The sequence below is a fragment of the Nycticebus coucang genome, chromosome 19 (genome assembly GCF_027406575.1).
Source record: "Nycticebus coucang isolate mNycCou1 chromosome 19, mNycCou1.pri, whole genome shotgun sequence".
NCBI lineage: Eukaryota > Metazoa > Chordata > Mammalia > Primates > Lorisidae > Nycticebus > Nycticebus coucang.
The window spans coordinates 23,662,563-23,688,834 of record NC_069798.1 but is presented as its reverse complement, the minus strand read 5'-3'; the positions used below and the strand labels follow the sequence as shown (position 1 = coordinate 23,688,834).

At 40.0% G+C, this 26,272-nt stretch overlaps 1 protein-coding gene across 3 annotated transcripts in view; it reads left to right on the top strand.

Annotated features, from left to right (window-relative positions):
- The window catches only part of TRAPPC8 (trafficking protein particle complex subunit 8), a 91,106-nt gene extending 76,570 nt beyond the window's left edge, over positions 1-14,536 (top strand). For all 3 annotated transcript variants that reach the window (XM_053571124.1, XM_053571125.1, XM_053571123.1), the window contains 3 exons: positions 8,069-8,214; positions 12,582-12,671; positions 13,489-14,536. In XM_053571124.1, coding sequence (XP_053427099.1) covers positions 8,069-8,214; positions 12,582-12,671; positions 13,489-13,723 — 471 coding nt within the window. In that variant the 3' untranslated portion in view covers positions 13,724-14,536. The remainder of the gene's footprint in view (positions 1-8,068; positions 8,215-12,581; positions 12,672-13,488) is intronic.
- Positions 14,537-26,272: the final 11,736 nt, after the last annotated feature.

Below are 26,272 nucleotides of genomic sequence, written 5' to 3'. Positions count from 1 at the left end.
GCGCCTATGGCTCAAGCAGCAAGATGCCAGCCACATACACCTGAGCTGGCGGGTTCTAATCTAGCCCGGGCCGCCAAACAACAATGACCGCTGCAACCAAAAAAATAGCCGGGCATTGTGCCTATAGTCCTAGCTACTTTGGAGGCAGAGGCAGAATCACTTAAGTCCAAGAGTTGGAGGTTGCTATGCTGTGATGCCATAGCACTCTACCCCGGGCGACAGCTTGAGGCTCTGTCTCAAAAAACAAAACAAAAACAGTGTACCCCAAATCTATCCTTATTTTAAGAAAATCATTTTTCTCCTTTCAGTTAATATAAAAATCCTGAGCATTAATCCTGAATATCATAAACGTTTGATGATTTGGAATATCACAGACAGTGGCAAGACAACATTTGGAAAATGAAACAGCTGGGCACAGTGGCTCATACCTGTAGTGCTAACACTCTGGGAGGCTGAGGTCAGAGGATTGTTTGAGATCCAGTATTCGAGACCACCCTGAGCATGAGCAAGATCCTACCTATCTCTACAAAAAATAGAAAAATTAGCCAGGCATGGTGGCACACATCTATAGTCCCAGTTGCTTGAGAGACTGAAACAGGAGGATCACTTGAATCCAGGAGTTTGAGGTTACAGTGAACTGATGACACCACTATACTCTAGTCCTCTACCAGAGTGACAGAGTGAGATTTTGTCTCAAGAAAAGGAAGAAAATGAACCAAAGTGGACTTTACTCTTGTTATTTTCCCATTTTACATACTATATATAGCATATCCCTTGTATTTCTCTGTGTGTTATTTTTGAAGTATTTTATATTCTTTTTCTTTTTTTTTTTTTTGGTTTTTTATTTTATTTTATTTTATTTGGCTTTTTAATTTTATTTCGTTGCTCATTTTTTATTTCTTTACTTTTTTTTTTTTTTGTTAAGACAGGGTCCCACCCTATGCCCCTGAGCAGAGTGCAGTGGGCGTGGTAGCTCACCGCAACCTCAGACTCCGGCTGAGGACACCCCGCTGCCTCAGCCTCCGCTGGGATTACAGGCTCTTGCTGTGGCGCCCGGCTGGGTTTTTCTGTTTTTTTCATGAGTCAGGGTCTCACTGTCGCTCAGGCGAGTCTCGAACTCCTGAGCTCAAGCAATTCTCCCTCCTCAGCCTCCCACAGTGCGGGGATTACAGGCGTGAGCCACCATGCCCGGCTGAAGTATTTTATATTCTTTTCATGTGATTAGCTAAGGTTGGGAGATAACAGCAATTTTATCATATTTTTAGTAATAGATTTGGAGCCCCCAAACTTTCAGATTGATGGTCAAGCTCACATTACTTTATGAAGCTCAGCTTACTACTCATTTATGAAACAAGAATAACAGGGCTTTATGCTTTGCCTCTCTTGTGGAATTCACAAAATAGAGTCAAATCCTTGTTGGAAAACTACCAACTGGCATTGATGGTGAAAATACTTGTTGCTACTCTCCTTAACTGGTAGAGAAGAAAACTCTTCAAAATATTCTCTAACATAAATTAGCTTCTGGTTGTACGTATCTTCTTAAGACCGCTGTTTTGGGGCGGTGTGGGCCAAATATGCTGGAGGTGGAAGGTTCAAACCCAGCTCCTGCCAAAAACTGCAAAAAAAAAAAAAAAAGACCACTGTTTTGTTTACATGTTTCCCTCCTGACTGGTAGTGCATAGAAATTTATTCAGTATAACTTCAAAGTCTCAAACAATAATTGGTATTTTTTGATAGCTTGAGTATATTTAAACAATGATACATTTTTTTAAATAACATAAATACAGAAAATTAAATAACTCATTAAATTTTTACAAATTGAAGAAAACATAATCCAGGATCAAGGTCAAGAAATCGAATCTAGGCCAGGTGCAATAGCTCATGCCTCTTTAGTAAAGAGTGAAACTCCGTCTTTACTAAAAATTGAAAAATTTAGCCTGGTGTTGTTGTGGGAGACTGTAGTCCCAGCTACTTAGGAGGCTGAGGCAGGTGAAAGTAGGAGTTTGAGGTTTCTATGAGCTAGGCTCAGATGTCATAGTACTCTATCTAGCCCATCTCCAAAAAAGTAGTCTAACACCCCAGAAATTCTGCTTCTAGTCACAATCTCCTTCCAGGGTCAACCTCTCATCATTTCTCTCTGATTTATAAGTCAAAAGCAAAACTGCTTGTAATCTAAGCAGTCTGGGAGGCTGAGGCCTGTGGGTATATTGCTTGAGCTCAGGAGTTCAAGACCAGGCTGAGCAAGAGCAAGGCCTTGCCTCTAAAAAGTAGCCAGGTATTGTCCTGGACACCTGTAGTCACAGCTACTCTGGAGGCTGAGGCAGGAAGATCACTTGAGCCCAAGAGTTTGAGGTGATTGTAAGCTATGACACCACTGCACTCTACTCAGGGTGACAAAGTGAGACTGCGTCTCAAAAAAACAAAAACAAAGAAAACAACAAACAAAACTCCTTTTTATGAATTTATAGAAATAGAGTCATATGCCAGACGTGGTGGCTCATGCCTATAATCCCGGCACTTTGGGAGGCTGAGGTGGGTGGATTGCCTGAGCTCACAGGTTCAAGACCATCCTGAACAAGACCCCGTCTCTAAAAAATAGCTGGGCAGTGGCAGGTGCCTACAGTCGCAGCTACTTGGGAGGCTAAGGCAAGAAGATTGCTTGAGCCCAAGAGTTTGAGGTTACTGTGAGCTGTGATGCCACGCACTCTACCCAGAGCAACAAAGTGAGACTCCATCTCAAAAAAAAAAAAAAAAAAAGGAAGAAATAGAGTCCTTTGTATGTATGCTTATTTTATTATTTAGTCACAATATATATGCTTATCTTCTTTCATTCAGCTTCCATATTGTAAAATTTATCTATATTGTTTGATAGTCTTATAGTTTTTTGATTTGCAGTAGACATTTCAGCTTAAAACTTACCAACCATTCTCCAGTAAAAGGAAACAAGATTCCTGAAAATGATTGATTTCCAAGCTAGGGCAGGAAAAATGGAAGATGAGCTGGAAAATTTTATGGTGATCTGTATTATTTCATGATAATTTTTAGTTTTAAAATTATCTGAAAGAGGCTCGGCGCCTGTAGCTCAAGCAGCTAGGGCACCAGCCACATACACCAGAGCTGGTGGGTTAGAATCCAACCCAGGCCTGCCAAACAACAATGACAACTACAACCAAAAAATAGCCGGGTGTTGTGGTGGGCACCTGTAGTCCCAGCTACTTGGGAGGCTGAGGCAAGAGAATTGCTTAAGCCCAAGAGTTCGAGGTTGCTGTGAGCTGTAATGCCATGATGGCACTCTACTGAGGGCAACAAAGGAGACTCTGTTTCTAAAAAAAAAAACAAAAAAAATTGTCTGAAAGAAAATACAACTCTTTTTTCTTTTCTTTTTTTTTTTTTTTTTTTTTTTTGAGGTAAGCATCTCAGTTGCCCTGGGTAGAATGCTATGGCTCACAGCATTCTCAAACTCTTGGGCTCAAGCTATCTTCTTTCCTCAGCCTTCCAAGTAGCTGGGACTACAGGCCTATGCCACCAGGCCCAGCCAATTTTTCTATTTTTAGTAGGGATAGGGTCTCACTCTTGCTCAGGCTGGTCTTGAACTCCTGAGTTCAAGCAGTCCACTTGCATCAGCCTCCCAGGGTCTTAGGATTACTGGTGTGACCCTCCATGCCCGGCCAGAACTCTCTTGGTTAAGGGTTTATAATTTGTTAATTTTCTTATTGCTCAGTCCATTCCCCAGATAGGCTTATTTATTGAAGTTGAATTTATCTGTTTTATTTACTACTTTGCTTCAACCTTTTAGACAGTGCTAGTATGTAAGTACGAGTTATTAAATTAATTCTACTGCTTTAAGAAACCAAAAATGTTTTAACCGGACATGAGTGGCTCAGTAATATTAATAGTTTGCATACTAACAGGTAGTACACAGTAAGTTTTAAGATTGCAAGTTTCAGCATTGCATTTCAGTGAGCCCCATGTGTTTTAATTTTTGTTTTACCTTATAAAGGATAATTACAGAGAATGCTATATAGAAAATTATTTTACTGATGTAACAATAAAATGAAATATTTATGAACTATTCCCTACATGTTGGCCACATCTTTGTAGAAAAATTTGCAATGAATATTTTGTAAATAAAGGTACACTTAGCTATAATTTCCCATTTCCCCTATGTATAGTGACTTGAAGGGTGACCTTTGGGACAACTAGTAGTTTAATAAACTACAGGTCTTATAAGAATCTGCTAATTTGATTGTATTGTAGATTCATACTCTACTCATAAGTTTTAAATGTGAGATATAGAGTCTTACTCTGTGGCCTGGGCTAGAGTGCCATGGCCTCATCCTCACTGACAGCAACCATAACCTCCTGGGCTCAAGCAGTCCTCCTACCTCAGCCTCCCAAGCAGGTAGGACTAAAGGCGTGCTTTACTATAGCACACCCTGCTAATTTTACTATTTTTGGTAGAGATGGCTCTCACTCCTGCCCAGGCTGCACTTGAACTCCTAAGCTGAAGTGATCCTCCTGCCCTGGCCTCCCAAGATGCTAGGATTATAGGCATAAGCCACCATGGCTGGCCATTCAAATTTTATTTTATTTTATTTATTTTATTATTAAAAGAAATGTGCAAGGTTACAAAGAGAGCATGTTCAGTCTTATACAAATTGAATTCAACCTGAGAGAAAATAGAGTTTGAGTATCCCTTCTCTGAAATACCAGAAGTTTTTTGGATTTTGTTTTTTTCAGATTTTGGAATATCTGCACCATATACTTACATGCTGAGCATCCTTAATTTGAAAATCTGAAATCTGAAATTCTCCAGTAAGGCTTTCCTTTTAGTGTGTGTCAGCACTCAGAAAGTTTCGCGTTTTAGAACGTTATTTTACATTTTCAGATTTAGGATGTTAAACCCAGATAAGTAAAGAAACTGTCCAGCAGAAGGGGAGTTGGTTAGATATAAAATCACAGAATAAACGAAGATATTGCCAATACTCAACCCAAGCATTATCCCAGGATAGGTGGGCTCTGCCGACCCAAATTATTGTTTGATGTACTTGTAGTTCTGGCTGCATTGTGGAGGGAATCAGCCTGATAGTCAGCATTTATGTTTCTGACTAAATTTCCTTCATCTGATTTCATGCTTGGCAAATGGTTATGTGAAACTTTGGTTTCCAGAGTAACCTACCAATAGAAAGACTGTACACACTGGTCAGATTTTTGGCAAATTATATTTATCATTATACCTTATTACATTGGCTTTATACTTTCATCCGCATTAACCGTAATGATTTAACATCTCAATGTAACTCAACTCTGAGAAAATGAGATTAAATGTGCGAGTAGATAAACCCAAATGATAAACCCTGGACAAAGATAAAATCACCAAGGTAAATGTCACATTTTGAGGCCTCCTGAAAGGCAGACAACTAACCCATCCAAGACAGGCATATACTAAGACTGCTTGTGTACCAACAGAGTACTATTCTTACGTTTCAATCTTTAATTGGCCAAACTAAATTTGTTTTAAGTCTGATATAGTTTATTCTATATAAATTTTTAAAATTACTTTTAGCTACAGAATAGGAAATAAAGCACTAGGGAATGAAGTAATCCATACAAGTAATAAATAATAATAATACAGGGTGAACATAAAGTTCATAGGCATTTTAAAGTAGCTTAATAGAAAATTGCATACAAACTTTATGTCCACCTTGTATATACTATTTATTGGGTGTTTGGTATTTGTCAAGTGTTGGTTCGGATCAGTACTTGCCATAACAACTCTGTGAATTGTAGGTGGACATCCTCATGATCTAAAACCTCTGTTTAGGCAACAGCAGGTATAAGATCATCATTTTAAATCATGTGGTTAGAAGAAGAAATATTTGATTCTCAAAGCAGTATACTACAATAATTAAATGTGCTCAGACTCAAATAGAACTGGTATTTGCATATAACCCTTGCTACTTAAAAAGATTTCCTACAATTCTTTTTAATATTTCTGAATTAATTTTTTTCATTTTTAAAATGAAAAAGATCTCCTACAACCTTTTTAATATTTCTGAGTTAATTTTTTTCATTTTTAAAATGAAGATACTTCACTTACCTCACCAATGTAAAAGCTAAAAAGCTATTACAACATTCTATCAGACACTTTCTTCCTCTGGTTCTCCCTTAATCATATAACTATTTTGTTTTATAAATTGGGTTTATCTTCTTTATTTTTTTAAAACAATTTTATTACAAAAAGTATTATTTTATTATAAAAGTATTATTTTATTACAAAAAAATCACACAAGTGAGTAAAAAGCAAATTACTGGTTTTCTCTTCCTCTCCTCTTTTAGGGTCACTTTATAGAGTTACCCACACTAAAGTTTCTTTTCTATTTTTCCACAAATACTCCATACTTATGCAAATATAAGCGTGGGAATACTGTATATATTTTTAAGGTACTATTAAACTCTACTTGGTCACTGAATGATATTTTTGGTCAATTTTCATTAATTTGTGCATAATAATAGTTTGAAATATTTTGCTTTGTACACATTTTGTAGGATAGATTTTCAGAAATGAAATCATTGGCCACGTGATTTAATATGCTGTGTGTTACCACTTACTAGGTTATAAACTTTTTGTTTGTGTTTTTTAAAAGGTATCTTTGTTTTACCTGTGGGACCATGATGCACTAGGATATTACTTGAATATAGTTTGGTTAATTTGTTACTTCACTTGTCAGTGGGATGAATCTGAAGCCAGTGCCACAGTTTTTATTTTTCTTTCTAACAAATTTAGTTCCTTCTTTTGCAGCTGTATAGGTCAGGGGTCATCAGACTTATTTCTGAAAAGGGCCAGAGTTTTGGACTTTGCTGGCCAGACTATCTCTGTCATAATTACTCACCTTTGTCACTGGCATCCAAAAGCAGCCAGAGATAGTATGTAAGCAAATGGATATGACTGTGCTTCAATAAAATGTTCTTTACAAAAACAGGAGGCAGGCTGGATTTGGCCCAGGGGCTATAGTTTGCTGATTCCTAGTATAGATCAAATCAAACTTCTCCTGGGTGGTGAGGAAAATGGAGAAAAAATAACCAAAAAAGAAAATAAGAGTAGAAATGTTTCTCTGTTTTTATTTAGATGATGAGATTAATATTTATTGAAATACTTGTAATATAAATAAATGCCTGATACCAGCTATATTAAAATTTTTACATGCATAAATTGACCTTTAGCTAATGTAGTTGAAGCACTGAAACCCAGCTATATATTTTTGAAAAAAATTTTAAGGCAATTTTAGATGTTTAACTATTAAAACAGATGCTATACAATTGAATGTCTGCAGTCCTAAGTCCTAAGCACTATTACCAGATGACAATCATAACCTTTGAAGTTATTGTTGTTATGAACTCCTTTTTACATTAAAGGAAATTAAGTTTTCAAGTATTAAGTAACTTATTCAAGACCACAGAGCTAGTATGTTAAGTTGTTGGAATTCAAATAATCTAGAACATGATTTCTTGATCCTGTTGCAAGAAATTGCAAGTGACAGCAACTATTAGTTTAGATAGCAGTGATAGCAGTTTTTGCAAGTGACAGCAACTATTAGTTTAGATAGCAGCGGAAAAAGTATTGTTCATGCTTTAGATTATCTTTTCTGGTTTTATTCATTGATTTTGTTTGTACAAACTTTTTAAATAAGCTTTTTAAATAAATGGTTTTTAATATTTAATAAGTTTGTTTTTTATTGTCACTTTTTTTTTTTTTAAGACTAATTCTCACTCTGTTATCCTGGTTAGAGCACCCTGGTGTCATCATAGTTCACAGCAACTTCAAACTCTTGGGATCAAGAGTTTGAGCCTCAGCCTCAAAAGTAGCTGAGACTTATAGGCACCCGCCACAACACCCAGCTAGTTTTTCCATTTTTAATAGAGATGGGGTATTACTCTTGCTCAAACTGGTCTTGAAGTCCTGAGCTTGTGCATTCCACTGCCTCGGCCTCCTAGAGTGCTAGGATTACAGGTATAAGCCATCACGCCCGGCCTTCTTGTCACATTTTTTTTTTCTTTCTTTTCTCAGGAGCCACCAGAAATGGAACTGTTAAAATTTTTCAGGCCAGAGAACACTACAGTTTCCTCACGACCATCAGTAGAGCAGCTTTCTAATCTGATTAAAACAAGTCTTCACTACCCAGAATCATTTAATCATCCATTTCATCAAAAAAGGTTTGAGCTTTAATTTTGTTTAAATGTTTAAATAACACACACCTACATTTACTTATTTAGGCGGTGGTATTAACCCAAATATTGAAGGAGAAATTTAGGTAATTTTGAGTCTATAAAAATTACTGTAAGTAATTTAACCTTTACTGTGATTATCATATATTTTGTAGCTGTGATTAGAAATGGATATTAAGCCACCTGTGAGTTTCCAAAAGTTTCTTATTAAGAAGGAGCTAGTTTATCATTAAGTCAAAAACAAGGAACAAAACTATATGATTTTGCTAAGTCCTAAATCTGGTGACCTTTCAAAAGGTTGCCCGTTTGCAGTCTCTATACAAGAAAAGATGGCAAAAAACTTATTAGAACTAGTCTGTAAATTATACTTGAAGGTAAGAATTTTGGTGGAAGTCACCTTGTTTAGGGGTGGGGATAGGATGGAACAGTACAAAAAGAGAACGGTGACCTGCAGAACCGTGATATCTGAGAGAGCTAAGGGAAAAGGAGCTCGTGAAGGATACTGATGGAAAAGGGGCAAAGAATTACTATGAAAAAACCAGTACGAAGAAAGTAAGTAGTATCTCAAATGTTGAGTGAGAACAGTTCCAGAGAAATGGTTAACAGTTCAATGCTGCAAAAATTGTTTTCTTACTAGGTAAGACATGTTTGTGGTCTTGAGGGAAAGGATGGTATACAGGGAAAGTTAACTAAATCCTTAATAGATGGAAAGATACACATGCTAAAGAATGACAGGATTGTGTTTGGGCTAAAGAAGGTACTTCTTATCTTACTTTTGAAACAGGGAATAAAGAACGTAGGAAGAAATTTTACTAAGTTTATACTTGTTAAAGGGCCTCTATTTTAGGACATGTTTTTTAAGAGCAAGTTTTTCTATCATCTCTAAATTACTTTTGAGTAATTATGGGTAGAGAATTTGAAGAAAGTGAAATTTTAGGATAATTACTGAAAAGAATGAGAAGATGCTGGCTGAGGATGCACAGGAGTGCTGGGCAAAATTAAGAGCTTAACAGAGACTTAAGATCAAAATGCTTTTTGCTGGAATGAAGATAATGAGTTTCTCCTGAGTTTCAGGAGACATTCAGATATTCACATTTCTTCCTCTATGAAGCATTTAGATAAGGCATGGGGATTTGACATTTGAGGATCAGATGGGAGCAGAACACCATTAAGTTCCTGGGTTTTAACTTTGGGGTATGAATTATGCTTCTGGAATTTAAGTTAATGAGATACTTCAAACTGGAAACCTACCCAGTAGTCTTCTTTGTCCCTCTTGGCATGTGACTAGTGGTGTAGCACCTGCACAACCTAGAAATATGTTTTTAAATTCATCTTGGTTTTTATTTAGTGAAATCTGTGTTATTTACAATATGGTTTAGAAAATATAATAGAACCTCCATGGTTGACCACTTATTTAAGTTGACTTAATTGTCATAAATCAGACATGCACCGTGTGTATATTTCTCAATAAGAGAATACAAATTTTCCGAAAGCATGAAATACATTATTTGAGCAGAATTTAAAACTTAACTTTGTGTGAGGTTATAAGATTTAAGATTTTTTCTTCCTCACTATCTCTTTGTTAGTAAAATATTTAGTTTGGTACCAAAGTAATTGCAGTTTTGGACCATGAATTTTAAATCATGATAAATAGGCTCAGACACACCTTTGTAAATCAAAATAGCCATTACAATCCACACATTGTTGCCAATGAGAAATAAGTTTGTTTCTTTCTATATCATAAAAATTTATGTTTTAGCATTTGATGAACATTTGGAAAAACATTTTCTGCATCCTGCTGGTTGTGGAAGCATTTTCCCTGCAAAAAGTTGTCAAAATGTTTGAAGAAGTGGTAGTCAGTTGGCGAGAGGGCACATGAAGGTGGTGGATGAGGCCAAATTTCGTAGCCCAGTTTGTTTAATTTTTGAAGCATTGGTTGTGCCATGTGCAGTCTGGCGGTGTTGTGAAGGATCAGGCCCTCTCTGTCGACCAGTGCTGGCTGCAGGTGTTGCAGTTTTCGTTGCATCTCATCGATTTGCTGAGCAGACCTCTCAGATGTAATGCTTTCTCTGGGATTCAGAAAGCTATAGTGGATCAGACTGGCAGCAGGCACCAAACAGTGACCATGACCTTTTCTGGTGAAAGTTTGACTTTGGGAAGTGCTTTGGAGGTTCCTGTTAGTCCAGCAACTGAGCTGGTCGTTGCTGATTGTGTCATATGAAATCCACTTTTTGTCACATGTCACAATCCAGTTGTGAAATTGTTTGTTGTGTAGAATAAGAGAAGACAACACTTGAAAACTAGAATTTTCCATCAGCTCATGAGGCACCTATTTATGAAGCTTTTTTACCTTTTCAGTTTGCTTCAAATGCTGAATGACTGTAGAATGGTCAATAATTAGTTCTTTGGGGACAGCACCTGTGGCTCAAAGGAGTAGGGTGCCGGCCTCATATGCCAGATGTGGCGGGTTCAAACCCAGCCCCGGCCAAAAACTGCAAAAAAAAAGAAAAAAAATTAGTTCTTTGCAACTTCTCATGTAGTTGTCAGAGGATCAGCTTCAGTGACTTACTCTCATTTGGTCGTTGTCAACTTCCAGTGACCAGCCACTGTGCTCTTCATCTTCAAAGCTCTCGTCTCCTTTGTAAAACTTTTGAACCACAGCCAGGCACACTGGCTCACACCTGGAATCCCAGCACTCTGAGAGGCCGAGGCAGGTGGATGGCTTGAGCTCACGAGTTTGAGACCAGCCTGAGCAAGAGTGAGACTGGATGTCTACTAAAAATAGAAAAAAAAAAAAAAAAAAACTAGGCTGACATTGTGGTGGGTGCCTATAGTCCCAGCTACTCGGAAGGCTGAGGCAAGAGCATTGCTTGAGCCCAAGAGTTTGAGGTTGCTTTGAGTCATGATGCCACAGCATTCTACCCAGGGTGATAAAGTGAGACTCTGTCTCAAAAAAAAAAAGAAAAAAAAAAAATTTTTTTTTTTTTTTTCTTGACTCACCGCTGCACTGTTTGTTTGTTAGCAGTTCCTGGGCCAAATGCCTTGTTGATGTTGGGAGTTGTCTTCACTGGTTTATGACCCATTTTGAACTCAAAGAAGAAAATAACTCGAGGCAGGCGCCTGTGGCTCAAAGGAGTAGGACGTTGGCCCCTATACCAGAGGTGGTGGGTTCAAACTGGCCCTGGCCAAAAACTGCAAAAAAAAAAAAAAGAAAAGAACTCAAATTTACTTTTTGTCAAACTTCATTTTCATAGTCCAAAATAATTATAAAATGAACATCAAATAATAAATCATTAGCAAAGAAACATAAAGAGAAAAATGCACATTAAAATGATGTATAACATAACCACATTTATTTAAGAATGTATTCTAGTATCAGATGGTAAATTTCAACAATGCAAAAACTGTCATTACTTTTGCACCAACCTAAATAGATGTAACCAGGCATCATTTATGCATATGGGTTCATTTCTTATATTCTTGATGTGAAATCTATAACATCTTGTTCACATGTTTTCACTGTCTTTCCCTTTTTCTGTGGCTAACACAATATCAGAAACCAGCCTGGCATACCTGAGCATGAGTCACTTGAAAGAGATTTCCTCATAACTTGTTATCATAGAAACTTGTCTCCAAAACATGCAAATTTGATAGAAAACCAAATGTCAATCTGGGCCAAGTTCTCAAAATTAATTGTTAATAAAGACAGCATAAGTTGTTGGCATTTTCATGATTTACTTTTTCTTCATTAATCTTTTTAAGTTGAGATTATTTTGGCAAATCATCTAAAAACACTTCAGTTGGCCGGGCTCAGTGGCTCACACCTAAACTTCTAGCACTCTGGGAGGCTGAGATGAGTGGATTGCCTGAGCTTACAGGTTTGAGACTAGTCTGAGCCAGAGTGAGACCCTGTCTCTAACAATAGCTGCCTGTTATGGTGGGCACCTGTAGTCCCAGCTACTCGAGAGGCTGAGACAAGAGAATTGCTTGTGCCCTAGAGCTGGAGGTTGCTGTGAGCTATGACACCACAGTACCCTACTAAAGGTGACAAAGTGAGACTCTGTCTAAAAAACAAACAAACAAAAAAACCTTATTTTTTTAAAGATTAATCATAGTAAATGGTAATATTGATTTTTGTATTGAATATATCTGATGTTTAGTACTGAGTTATTAATATATTTTTTTATTTACAAAATAATTTTTCTTGAGTGATGGGGAATTTGATATTTTTCTTTCTTGAATTTGATTGCTTTTAAGGAGCTTATGTCCTCTGTTAGTATAACATGTTATATTCAAGAAAATTGTTTTTAAGAAGGAAGAAATACACAGTTAACTGTTTTATTTTTCTTCTGTAGCCTTTGTTTAGTACCAGTGACCCTTTTACTTTCTAATTGTTCTAAGGCTGATGTAGACGTAATAGTTGATCTTCGGCATAAAACAACAAGGTAAAGTTTATTTTATAGTTTGTTTAATGTGATTTGAGAGCAGTTTAATATTTTGAAATCATGCAAATAATTGCCTAACATGATAAGAAAGTTAACTCAAGATGCCCTGATTTTTTGTTTGATGTTGCAGAAGGCTTACAGAATTATTAGAGAGGTATTAAATATTAAAAGGTTTGTTTCTGATTATAGAATAATAATTAAGAAAAAGAAAAACATCCAGGTTCATACTCCCACATCAGCTACTCTTAGAGCCAGGTGCTTTTTTGGAATTCAGAAATTTTTAAATTTTTAGAAAAACAGTATAAAGCATCTAGTGAATATCATTATATAACAGCCCAAACAGGATACAGGACAGTTCACTGAAATTCATACACATTATATATATGATTATGTGTGTCAGTAATTAATTAACCAAGGCTTTATTGATAGGGACCTGGGTTATTTTCCATTTTTCAGTATTTTAAATAGTTTCAATATTATAAGCATTCTTGTATACATATTTATTTCATATATGGATAAGCAAGGGGTTAAATACTCAGGTTTGAAATCAAATTACATTATTTACTATCTTTTGTTGTGAATATTAAATGAGATAATCCACTGTTAGTTATCATTGTGCCCAGGAAGTAGTAACTGTTAATAAATGTGAGCTACTGTATAGTATGGTAATAGTAATGGTACTGTTATTAATAAACAACTGGTTTCATAAAATACTTTCTAGAAATAGAATTGCTTGATGAAAGGGATATATTGATGGGACTTTGGAAAGAAACTATAAAGAAAAAGTTCTGCAACTTACTCTTTTCTCTTCCCTTAGTCCAGAAGCACTGGAAATCCATGGCTCATTCACGTGGCTTGGACAAACGCAATATAAACTTCAGCTGAGAAGCCAGGAGATTCACAGTTTGCAGCTGAAAGCGTGCTTTGTTCATACTGGTGTTTATAACCTTGGGACTCCGAGGGTATTTGCCAAGTTATCAGACCAAGTTACAGTGTTTGAAACAAGTCAGCAGAACTCAATGCCTGCCCTGATCATCATCAATAACGTGTGACAACTTGCACATTTGTACTGAAATCCACAAGAATCAGTTTAGTTTTGCGGAATGGGTTTTACAGCAGTATTTGAAATAACCTAACTTGTTAATGGAGGTTGTTGGTATCTGATCACTGCAAAATCCTTTGACTTGTCATTTTATTGATGATGCAAAGCATGTTGGACTGAGAATACTTACATTCTTTTTTTATATTTCTTTAAATCCTGGTAATAATTTACATGCTTATAATACAGAGTTTTGACATGCCCCATGTACCTTATTAAGCCCCATCTTCAAAAACAACGTCTAAGTCTGCTGTTACAATTTGTCAGTGGTATACAAATATTAAGAGATGATTTTGAGGAAGGAAAAGCCTTGTTGGCGATACTCCTGTTAAACCATTAGTCTATAAATCCAGCTTTACTGTGAAATTCTAGAGTGTTAAAAACCAATTCTCCTGTCCTGTTTCACATGGTTCTCTAAAATCGGCTTTGAACTTTGGTTATAGAGTCTTCATATTTCAGTATCTGGTTGTCCCTAAGGCTTATACATAACTTTGTAAAAAGAAAAAATTTTTCTGACGCTTTAAATATAGTTTTGAAAGGAGTTTGACTTTTTTTCCCTCATTCATCTCAGTATAGAGTGCACTATTTCACAATAAGATTTTTGTCATTAAAATTATCATATTCTTTATTATATAACTTTTAATAATTGAGTTGATCTGTTTAAAATATAAATCTACTCAAGTTAATTAAAAATAAGCTTTTCAAAAATGTATTATATTTATAACAAATGTACTGTAAATAGAATAAAGACATACTATTCACTGTATAGATTTATTAGGTTCTTTTTTTAAAACCTGGTTTTCTGAGGACTTAATATATTCTTTATTTAAAATGAAAGCTAACCATATTATTATAACAAGTACTAGCCCAATTTCCTGAGAAAGCTTTATTGTCATTGTTTCCAAAAATGAAATATAGTCTTTGTTCTTAAAATTTTGATGGCCTTGTTACACGTGAGCAAATGAATTTTGTCTTTAAATGTGTCGCGTCTGATGCCTGGCTACAAAAGTGGATAATTCATTTACATCCTAGTAGAAGGGAAAAATGAAAGCTCATTGAACCTGTTGTAAATAACTGTGTTACAAATTCTTATGCAGCTTATGACAGATTAGGCAATTTAATCTTTCTACTGAAGAAGTAAAAAGTCTGAAAAAAATATAAAAAACATATTCCTAAAAACCAAGTTGTTAGCAATATAGTCAGTTATTAGTGGAACAATAGAGCTGAGGCCAATACTGTTTGGAAGTATTTTGCCTTGTGAGTGTTTTATTTGCTCATTTAGTAAGAAGCAACTCAGTGGCAGAGCCTTGCATTTGACATACTTTTAAAACAAGAAGTATAGGTCAGGAGAAGTATAAATTGAAGCAAGGATAGAAAAAAGGTGGAAAATAGACATAAGGTAAGGGAACTACTGGATTTAGTAAGAAAGTCCTATGTTTACCTCTCCTCTTTCTATGACTTTACAAGTAGACATCAGGTTACAGGTTCAGTTGTTACCAGACAAAGGGGTCCAGCAGAGTGTCATCATCGGCAATATGCAGAGACGGGGATAGGTCCACCGAACTTTGTCAGAAGGCTGGGGTTCTGGAGAACGGTGTGAGTAGCCTCTCTAAGACTGTTATGATCTTCCATTTCTAATATTGTAGTTTTATACATTTAAATTCAAAGTGAAGGCCATGTTAACCCTTGTATTAAACAATAATCAGTAGCAACCATGACCCATAGTAAACAATCAGTATAACTCATGACTGAGAGGTTATTCCAAGATGTGAACAAAAGGAAACAGTCCAGATTCTGTGTGGGCAATATGGCCTTTCTTGATTTGGGTGTGAGTGGGCTGAGTCACAAAGTCAGCACGTGGGTTAAGGCAGGGTCAGAATATAAGGAGGTGGGGTGGCTGGGGACTCATTCCTTTATGGGCGGGACTTGTGCACTTGTTTTCTGTGTCCCTGTGCTATCATCCCGTTTTTTTAGTCTCATATAAGGAGGCGGAGTGATGGACATGGTGTGTCTTTGACAGCTTCCTGCAGGTTGAGAGTTGGTGTGGGCTACCTATACAGGAAAAAAAGGGAGGGAGAAGGGGTGGTGTTCACAGGAACACTCTTGGGTCTTTAGTCTGAACTAGTTGATATCTGTGTAGGGTGAGGATATGAGCGGTTGTTTTTTGGGTGACTGGTCAATAAATCAGGAGATGAGGCAGAGGACTACTGGTCCGAAACAGAATGAGAAAGATCATACTTAGTGGCCCTAATATAGGAAGTAACCAAGGAGGCTAGGAATCGAATAAAGACTAGGTATTAGATGATTCAAGATTTGTCTCTTTGATTCGTTCTCGAAGTTCTTTTACTTTCCTTGTGATTATTCTTGACTGGTTGACAAAGAAACAGCATTCTTCTCCCAGAAAAATGCATATGCCTCCTTTTTCTGCTGTAAGCAAATCTACGGCTCGGTGATTTTGGAGGACTACTGCAGCTAAAGAATTTTTTTTTTTTTTTGAGACAGAGTTTCACTGTGTCTCCCTCAGTAGAGTGTGATGGCATCACAGCTCACAGCAACCTAAAACTCTTGGGCTCAAGCAATTCTTTTGCCTCAGCCTCCCAAGTAGCCTGGACTACAGGCACCTGCTGCAACACCCAGCTATTTTTTTGTTGTAGTTGTTTAGCTGGGCACGGCTGGGTTTGAACCCGTCACCCTCAGTGTATGTGGCTGGCACCATAACCACTGTGCTATGGGTGCTGAGCCACAGCTAAAGAATTAATTTGGGATTGTAGGGTGACTAAAGAGTCTGCTACCCTTTTCCATATCTTCATTGAGTTCTAGGGAGAGTTGGTGATAAAGGTGAGTTGATGTCTATTGTAAAGAGTACAGGGAGAAGGGCGACTCTTTTTGTCTGGAAGTAGGGGGATGCATTAGGGCCTGAGTTAGGGAGGAGTCATTCACAAAAGAGACCTGGGGGGCGGTGAGGAAAACTTGGGTGCAAAGACCAGAGTGGTGGTGTTCAGGCACCAATAGATGGAGTGGCCGCAGAGGAAAAATATTCCCAGAGGGGCACAGGAGGAATTATAGAAGGGAAAAGTTGAATTGAGGGAACATAGGTCAGGTTTTATAAAGCCTACAGTTTCCTGTACTGGTGATATTGAAGCAGGTTAAATTAGGGGAAGTTATGGGTAAAAAGCTTGTAGTTATGGGGCCAAAAGGAGGTGTGTTATTTTCTTCTGGAATGTGTCAGGTACAGGTATGGGATTGAAAATACATCCAGCATCCTGAGGGTGAGAGGAGAGAGTTCAGGGCAGCTGAGAAGGAGGTGTCTAGAAACTGGGGAATAAGGGAGTGTTGTATGTCTTGCAAGACAGTGAGGTCTTCTGAGTTGGAAGTTTTTCTGTAGGACACAGCTTTATTTGGGATCAGTGGATCCAAACTCGGAGGTCCAAAAGGCAAACAGCCATGTGGGTGCTACAGAGAATGGTGCGAAGGCCTGTCTAGTGAGGGGATAGCTTCCTGCGGGACAAGGGAGATTTGAGGAAAACTTGTCCTGCCAGTTGGTCTCTGACTGTCTCTGCTGAGGGTTGGGGTAAGACCTGGTTTATTGTTTTTCCAAGGTCGTCCCTGGTTTTCTGGAGGATAGGAAAATAATTTCCTATGATGAAGTCTGGAAGGATTCCAGGGCATAGAATAATAGTTGTGCCGTACATTATTTCAAAAGGGCAGTAAAAGAGGGGTTTGCAAGGGGTAGAGTGAAGGTGGAGTAAAACGATGGGGAGGAGCTTAATCCAGTCTTGTTTGTGTTGGAGTACTAATTTGGTGAGATGTTATTTAAGGATGATCATTCATTCTACTTTCCTTGATGATTGGGGCCTGTAAGGCACATGTAAGCAACACTGGACTCCTAGGGCTTATGAGGTTTGGGAGGTGATCTGGCTAATAAAAAGTGGGCCACTGTGGCTCTGAATGGAGTTGGGGAGGCTGAATCTAGGACTAATGTGGTGGAGGAGGGTGGAGACAACTTCGTGGGTTTTCTTGCCTGTTGTGGGGAAGACTTTGACTCACCCTGTGAAGGTATTGACCCAACCTAGAAGAAGTTTAAATTTTTGTACAGGAGGCATGTCCTGAAGTCAATCTGTCAGTCTTGTCTGGAGGTTTGGCCCTTTCTCCCTGATGTGTGGGAAAAGGGGGTGTTTTTATGACTCCCTGGGGTGAGACCCAGGTGTAGATTCTGCAAGACTGGGTTATCTGTTGTAAAAGGGAAGACAGTCATGGGTGAGAAAGGAGTGGAGAAAGAAGGGTATACAGAGGCCTGAAGCCAACATGAAGGCTATTGTGGAGGGAAAAGAGTATATTTTGTGCTTGGGAGGAAAGAAGGATAAATTTTCTCTGTTGAAGGAACCATCCTCCCCTTGTGGGAAGGTGCTGGTAATTGTCCTGTTCTTCAGATGCATATATTGAAGAGAATTTATCAAAGGACAATTACTAGCTTTCTGGGGTGGGGTGGGGTGAAAGGGCGTTGAGCTGCCTGTTTGGCTTCTATATCGGCTTTTTGGTTGCCTTTGGAAATGGGATCTGTTTTATTCTGGTGGCCTTTACAGTGGATAATGGCTACTTCCTTTGGGAGAGTGGTTGCATTCAGGAGGTTTTTAATGTGCGGCATTGATAATAGAGGAGCCTTGGGTGGTAATGAATCCTCTTTCTTGCCGTATGGCTGCATGGTAATAGATTATGTGGAAAGTGTATTTAGAATCTGTATATATGTTAATGGAATGTGAGTTGTAAGGCTTTAGTGATGGCTAAGAGTTCTGCCTGTTGTGAGGAGGTGCTGAGGGGCAGAGTAGTAGAGGTGATAATGCGGGAAGAAGACACAATGGCAAAGCCTGCCTTAGTGAGTGGGTGTTGGGCTTAGAAGAACTGTCAATAAACCAGGTGTCTTCAGGGTTAGGAGATGTTGGGAAAAGGGTGTAATGTTACCCTGACTAAAGGCCAGCAATCATGGAATGAGTTCTCAAAAGTATGAGGATCATGTGAGTGGAGGGCAGCATTTAATTGGAGATGAGGGGTTATATGCAGGGCCAGGGAGAAAGTGAAGGTTAGGGTCTTCTGTAAAGAGGATTAGGAGCTGGAGTAAACAAGATGTACAAAGTAAAGATGATAAGTGTTGGTGTTTTAAAAGGAAGGGATGGAATGTCATGAGGGGTAAGTAGATATGTGAGGGCATGGCAGGTAAGTTTCTGGGCCTCTGGGAAAAGGAGGGATGTGGCTGCCACCACTCAGAGGCAAGGGGGCCAGTCTAGGGCTGTGAATCCTGTCTGTTTTGAGAGGAAAGCTATTGGGAGGTGATTATTGTGAAGTTTCTATGTTAGGACCTCTACTACACATCTTTGGTGTTCTGATACTGAGAAGTAAAATGGATAGCTGGGGTCAGGGAGATGGAGGGAGAGTGCTCGGGACAGAGAGCATTATAGGGAGAGGAAGGAACTTGACAAAAGCTGGTGCACATCTAGGAGGATGGTTGGGGGACCTTTAGCACCAGTGTATAGACATTTAGCCAAGCCTGTAAAATTGGAATCTAGGCTCTAAAATATCCTAGAACCCCCAGGAAGGATAGGAGGTCATTTTTTTGTTTGGGGAAGGGTAAGAAAGAGATGGCCTGAATGTGGTCAGGAGGGATGAGTTTTTCTTGTTCCTTCAAGAAGATGCCAAGGTATCAGACGGAGGGAAAGGTTAACTGGGCTTTGGAAAGAGACAGTCTATACCCCTTGGTGGCAAGGAAAGAGAGTAAGTGAATGGAGTCTTTCCGGGAAGCAGTAGAGGAGGAGCCGTATAAGAGAAGGTCATCTACATACTGAAGACCTGTGGAATTTTTCAGTAAAGTTAACTGCTAGAGCTTGGCTGAAGTGCCTGACCAAAGTACTGAGAACTGTCTCTAAATCCTTGTGGGAGAACTGGCCCGGTAAGTTGTTGGCTGGTGGGGTTGGGAGAGCTCATGGATGGGGATGGTTAAACAGGCATCTTTGAGATCTAAAACTGTATAATGGGAGGTATTGGAAAGAATGGTAGATAGGAGGTTGTAGGGATTAGGGACTACTGGGTGAATGGACTAAACTAATATAAGTCTTGCACTTACAGACAGGAACCATTGGATTTTTTTTTTTTTTTTTTGAGACAGAGTCTCACTATGTCATCCTCAGCAGAGGGCCGTGGCGTTGTAACTCACAGCAACCTCAAACTCTTGGGCTTCATTGATTCTCATGCCTCAGCCTCCCAAGTAGCTCACCCCACTATTTTTTAGCTGTTGTTGCAGTTGTCGTTTAGCTGGCCTGGGCCAGATTCTAACCTGCCAGCTTTGGTGTATGTGGCTGCACTGTCACCACTGTGCTATGGGTGTGAAGCCAAGAACCGTCGGATTTTTTTACAGGAAAGATGGGAGTATTGTAGGGGGAGTTAGGTTTGAGAATACTGGGGGACAGGAGTTTGAGGATGAGAGGTTTAATGCCCTTGAGGGCCGCTGTGTGGATTGGGTATTGTTTAAGGGAAGGATATGAATGTTGGGGTCAGAGGGCAATGAGACTGGGTGAATGATGGGAGACTATAGAAGGAAGGGAGGTATCCCACATGATACCTATGGGGAGGTCAGATTGAAAGAATGGAGGGATTAGAGAGGAGTAGGATGGGTAGTGAGAGGTGGGAGCCAACAGGAGTTGCTTGTAATTTTGTGAGCATATATCTGCCTAATAAGGAAATCCTACATGAAGGAATGATAATGAATGTGAAAAAGAGTGTCCAGAAAATGAGCACCACAAGGGTAGGGTAGCGTGAGGGCATAGCAAATTGCCATCAATACCCAGCACCAACATCTTAGTTTGTTATAAAAGACCCTTGTAGGAGGGTAGGGTGCAGTAGGTGGTCCCAGGATCAATGAGAAAGATTGGCTTAGCTTCCCCTGTTATTACCCTGCATTCCGTCTTAGTGATGGTCCAAGGGGCCTCCCGCACTTCCAGGACTGTCAGTCTTCCACTACCAAGCCCAAGAGAATTCAGCAAGGTTGGGGAATTCAGCAAGGTCCTGGGAGTGACTGTGGATTGGATCCTCAGAAGGACCTGGGTGTCCCGACCCGCAGGACAGCAACGGGGATGCAGGAACCACCTAAAGGAGAAAAACAAGGGGCGCGAGAAAGGGAAACAAGACAGTTTTCTGATCAAGTCTCAAACTTTATTGAAAAACTTGTGCCTTATAAGCATTACGGGGAAGGAGGGTGTGTCTTGTTGGGAGGTTCAGAGGATTTGTCAACTAGGGATTGGCTAAAATAAGCAAGATGGGGCATAAGGTGATTGGTTGGCTAGTTGCCGGGTAAAGTTACCGGGTAAAGGTGAAACTGTTTTTTTCTTAAAGAGGAAGTAAGGCCGAGCTGTGCCTTATATGGCTTCCGACACCTGGGCAGTCCGACTTCTAGTGAGGACCTCCACAGGCTGGACAGGGCTTGGGGGAAGGGTTTGGATTTGAGTACTCCCTCGCCCAGTGGCAAGTTTTTCCAAACTTAAAGCATGGTCCCCGGGGGAGGTTTTCTTTTTTCAGACTGTCCTTGGAGTTTTGAGAAGTAGTTGGGGCTTGTCTAATGGCAAAAACCAATAAATGGAGCTGAGAGGCACTGCCACTTAGAGGCGTCTTCTTGATTATTGAAGACCTTGAAGGCTAGGTTGATGAGATCTTGCTGGGGGCTCTGAGGGCACTGGGGAAATTTTTGGAGTTTTTTCCAGATGTTGGGTGCAGACTGGGAGATAAAATGCATGTTGGTAATGAGCCTGCCCTCGTTGCTCTCCAGTGATAGGGTGGTATACTGGGGATAGGGTGGGGTGTGGGGGGCTTTGTTAAGACAGGCTGTAAACTGAGCAGGATTTTCATTGTTTCTGGGTGATTTCTTTCAGTTTGTCATAATTGACAGCCTTATGGGCTGCTTTTTAAAATTCCTCTTGGAGACACTGGACGATGTGGTTATGGAGGCAGACTCCAGGAGCGTTGGCTTGGTAATTCCAATTGGGGTCTTCCTGGGGAATAGCTCTAGCGCCCTCCAGCAGAGTTTGGTCTATTCTCCGTAGATCTTTGGTGTGGACCTGGGCTTGGGTCCAGACCTGGCTCCCTCTCCTCCCAAGTTAGGGTAGAGGTGAGGATGACATATAAATCATGCCAGGTCAGATCATATAACTGAGTTAGGTATCTGAACTCTTGAGACTATTTTGTGGGGTCTGTAGAGAACAACCCTAGTTTCTGACTTATGTGGAACAGGTCTGAGAAAGAAAAGGGGATGTGAACCCTGATGAACCCCTGCAACTTCTTGGAGGGGGTACAGAGGTTGTGGTGGTCTGGAAGTGGAAGTGGAAGGTCTGAAGGTGTGGCCAGATCCAGTATGTTGTGGGGAAGTTGAGTCTGCTGTCTTTCCTTTCCTGCCCGTGGGCAGCGGAAGGCAGGTGGGGAGTGGTGGAGAGAGGGAAGATGGGAGGAATTCTGTGGGTTGGGGGGAGGCTGGAGGGCAGAAGGAGGAGGGTTGTCTGCTGGGTCAAAGGAAGACAGAGGAGAGTTGGGCTCAGGGGGTTCGAGGTATGCCACTTTGGCCTACGCAACAAAAATTTGAGAAGATTCGTAAGATGAACACAAGGAATGTTTCAGAGAAGAAGGAAGGCCTGGATGTACGGGACTTCCTACCATTTGCCCAATCCCTGATAGTAATTGTCGAGGTCAGTGAGGATTGAAAGGTGCCATTTTCAGGCCATTGTGAGCCATTGTCTATCTAGTTTGTACATAGGCCAAGCAATATTACAGAAAAAGATGAATCATTTAGGTTTAAGGTTGAGATAAAGGTGCAGAGGCTTGAGGTGAGTTAAGAGTCAGCTTAAAGGTAAAAAGAAGGAATGTGTGACTGAGAAGACCCCATATCAGAAACTGGAGGTAGAAAATAGATGAGGTTAAAGCAAGGATGAAAAGAGAACTTACGAGGAAGAGGAGGAAGAGGTGGCTGAGGCTGGGGCCCAGGAGGTTACCAGGTGTCCCTTGATGGACTTTTAACCAGCCCAAAAAGAGTGGTTCAATGCCTAGTCCCTGGGTGTCCCCATGCACTAGGCATTGGAAGTGAGTCTGACTCACTGGGGTTAGTCTGTGACCGGTGCCAGATTTAGGAAGCATGGACTGTCAGAGTTTTCAGCCCAGAAATGGAGGAAGAGGGAGAGAGGAGTTGGAGTGGAGAAAGGAAAGAGAAGTCGAAAGGCTCAGAGAGGGGCTATAGACAAATGCTCACCTCATGGATTCTGGGGTGTGGGAGGGAAGGGAGGGTCAGAGGAGTCCTGTTTCCCTTCATCTTGTGGGAACAAGAGTCCGTCTAGTTGGGAAGGGTCTGACAGGGTGTATCTCAGCTCCCTGAGTGGGCTTCTCCCCATCCCAGGTTTTCAGCACCAAAAATAAAGAGATTATTCCAAGATGTGAACAAAAGGAAATAGCGTCCAGGTTCTGCGTGGGCAACATGGCCTTTATTTACTTAGGTGCAAGTGGGTGGGCTGAGTTCATAAAGGAAGTCAGCTTGTGGGTTAAGGCAGGATGGGAATATAAGGGTCTGGCAGTTGGGGTTGGTGCACTTGTTTCTTTCTGGGCAGGACTTGTGCACTTGTTTCTGTGTCCCTGTGCTCGGTTCTATTTGGGGCAGGTCCCTGCACTCGGCCCTGTCAATGATCCAAAACATTTCAATTCAAAAGTTAATTTCCTAAATCAATCCACCCAAACTACTCAAGATAGACATCTTCAAGGTGAGAGGTAAATTTACAGAACAGTAAGAAGGGGAGATGGGGTGAAGGTCAGGCAGGACCTAAACAGACCAGACCAGCTATGTCATGGCTGCCCTAGCCTGACAGACCCCATCTTATTCTCATTATATGTGCGTGCTTTCACAATAAGCTCGTTAAATTCCAAGCAACATACATAAAAAGAAACTTTTATCCAGATGCATCATAATGAATCTGCTAAGAGCTCCAGACAAAGGGAAAAACAATCTTGAATCCAGTGGACCACATTCACTTTAACAGTAACAATAATTGGCTCAGTGCCTGTAGCTCAGTGGCTAAAGTGCCAGGCACAGACACCAGAACTGGTGGGTTCAAATCCAGCCCAGGCCTGCCAAACAATGACAACTACAACCAAAAAATAGCCGGGTATCATGGCGGGCACCTGTCCTCAGCTACTAGGGAGGCTGAGGCAAGAGACTTGCATAAGCCCAAGAGTTTGAGGTTGCTGTGAGCTGTGACACCATGGCACTCTACTAAGGGTGACATAGTGAGACTCTGTCTAAAAAAACAAAAAAACCCACAGTAACAATAATTAACTGAGAAGATAGTGGAATATCTTCAAAAGTTTCATACAGCTGAGCCAGAGTTCCAAATTCAGTGAGAATACCCTTTAGGAAATGGAAATGAAAAAGAAAAAGAAACTTTCAAATAAAATCAGAGTTTACTTCTAAGTGACCCTAGGATTATGGCAGCTGTCTAAACCAATCCATTCATTCTCCAAAAAAGCATACAGATCAACAATAACAGCAATGAAACCGCACCCAGCTCATACTTCTAGCATAACTAGAAAGAGTACAACTAATTACAAATTTTATGTAAATGGAAAATTCAGCACTTAATTGTGACAGGCCATCACAAGCTTCTACAGCAAGACTTAGTAGAGAGTGGCAATGAACAAGACAGGAATCCAAAAAGACTGGAAAAGAGGTAGGAAAACAGTGCTGAAGAATGAGCTGAATCCCTCTGAAAGAGACCATATGCTGTAAATATGAAAGTACTTAACCAAGGGATCCGGTAGATGTGAGCAGTGGTGGCAGACAAGGCATTTGAGGCTTTGGAGGAAGACCTTGTGGGAGCAGCAAGGAATGGTCCATTCCTCCTGAAGACAAGAAAATGTCCCTGAACGGGAATTACCGTATAGATGGGCAATGTAGAAGACTGAATATTTTGAGGATTTTGTAGGACCTGGCATTTTTCCATTTAAGATTCACACCCTTGGGCCTGATTTTTTCAGGAAACTCCATTAAAATGCAAATACCTGTACGTATCAAAATAGTGCATCCTGGTGAATCTTTAAAATGTAAGATTTGCCAGGCAGCTTGTAAGAAGAGAGCTTTAAGTGGGTAGAACACAAAAAAAATGCTTAGCAGGCTGTGAGGAGTGCTGATGGAAGAAGCAGGAGTGGGGTCAGGAGTCTGCAGGAGGAAGTGACGGGATGCTAACAAAAAACTTGGCCTATTTCATAATTTTGCTTAAGATCAACACTATTTGATAATTTTCCATTGCTTATTCCCAGGATTATTGGACTATAGATTTAATACTTCCAGCAGGAAGGGGTACTTCTAAGAATTGAGTTTCATGCAAAAGTGAAAAATGGGTGGTCCTTTTTTGCATGTGAATGGCGTGTCAGTTTAATAAACATTCCATCAGAATATGTTAAAAAATTTTAAATCTGTGGCTCAGTGCCTGTAGCTCAAGCAGCTAAGGCGCCAGCCACATACACCAGAGCTGGTGGGTTTGAATCCAACTTGGGCCTGTCAAACAACAATGACAACTACAACCAAAAAATAGCCAGGCATTTTGTTGGGTACCTGTAGTCCCAGCTACTTGGGAGGCTGAGGCAAGAGAATCACTTAAGCCCAGGAGTTGGAGGTTGCTGTGAGCTGTGATGCCACAACACTCTACCCAGGGCGATAGCATGAGGCTCTGTCTCAAAAAAAAATTTTTTTTTAAATCTGGCTGAGCATGGTGGCTCATGCCTGTAATATTAGCACTCTAGGAGGCCAAAGTGGGTGGATTGCTTGAGCTCAGGAATTTGAGACCAGCCTGAGCAAGAGCAAGGCTGTCTCTGCTAAAAAACAAACAAACAGAAAAGAAAACTAGCTGAGCATCATGGTAGGCACCTATAGTCCCAGCTACTTGGGAAGTTGAGGAAAGAGGATCTCTTCAGCCCAAGAGACTGAGATTGCTGTGAGCTCTGATGATGCCACAGGCACTTACCCAGGGTGACAGAGTGAGACTGTCTCAAAAACAAGGTGGGGGAGGGGACAGAACCTCCAGCAAGGGAAGGAGGCCCAAGTGGCAGCCCATGCGGTCTTCTGTCTAAGGCAGTGTTTTTCGACTTTTAAAAAAATCTCACAGCACTCTCGAACCTATAGTTAAACTTCCATGGCACACTTAAATTATGTTGATCAAGAAAGAGTAAAAAAAAAAAAAAAAAAGAATATACTTATGGTGCTTTGAATTTCTTTGGAAAATCATTTAGTTAATGATCTTTAAAAATTTTTCACGGCATGGCCGGGCGCTGTTAGTTGTCCATCAAAGTGGTTCCATGGTAATGTCTGACCCAGGAGGAGGTCAGCATAAAATGGGACTCCAAACCATAACCAAAGCCTTTTTGTTAAAGTTGGGGTTACTTAATATTTAATATTTAGTCAGGTCATACATAGTTCATCAGCAGATCTTGG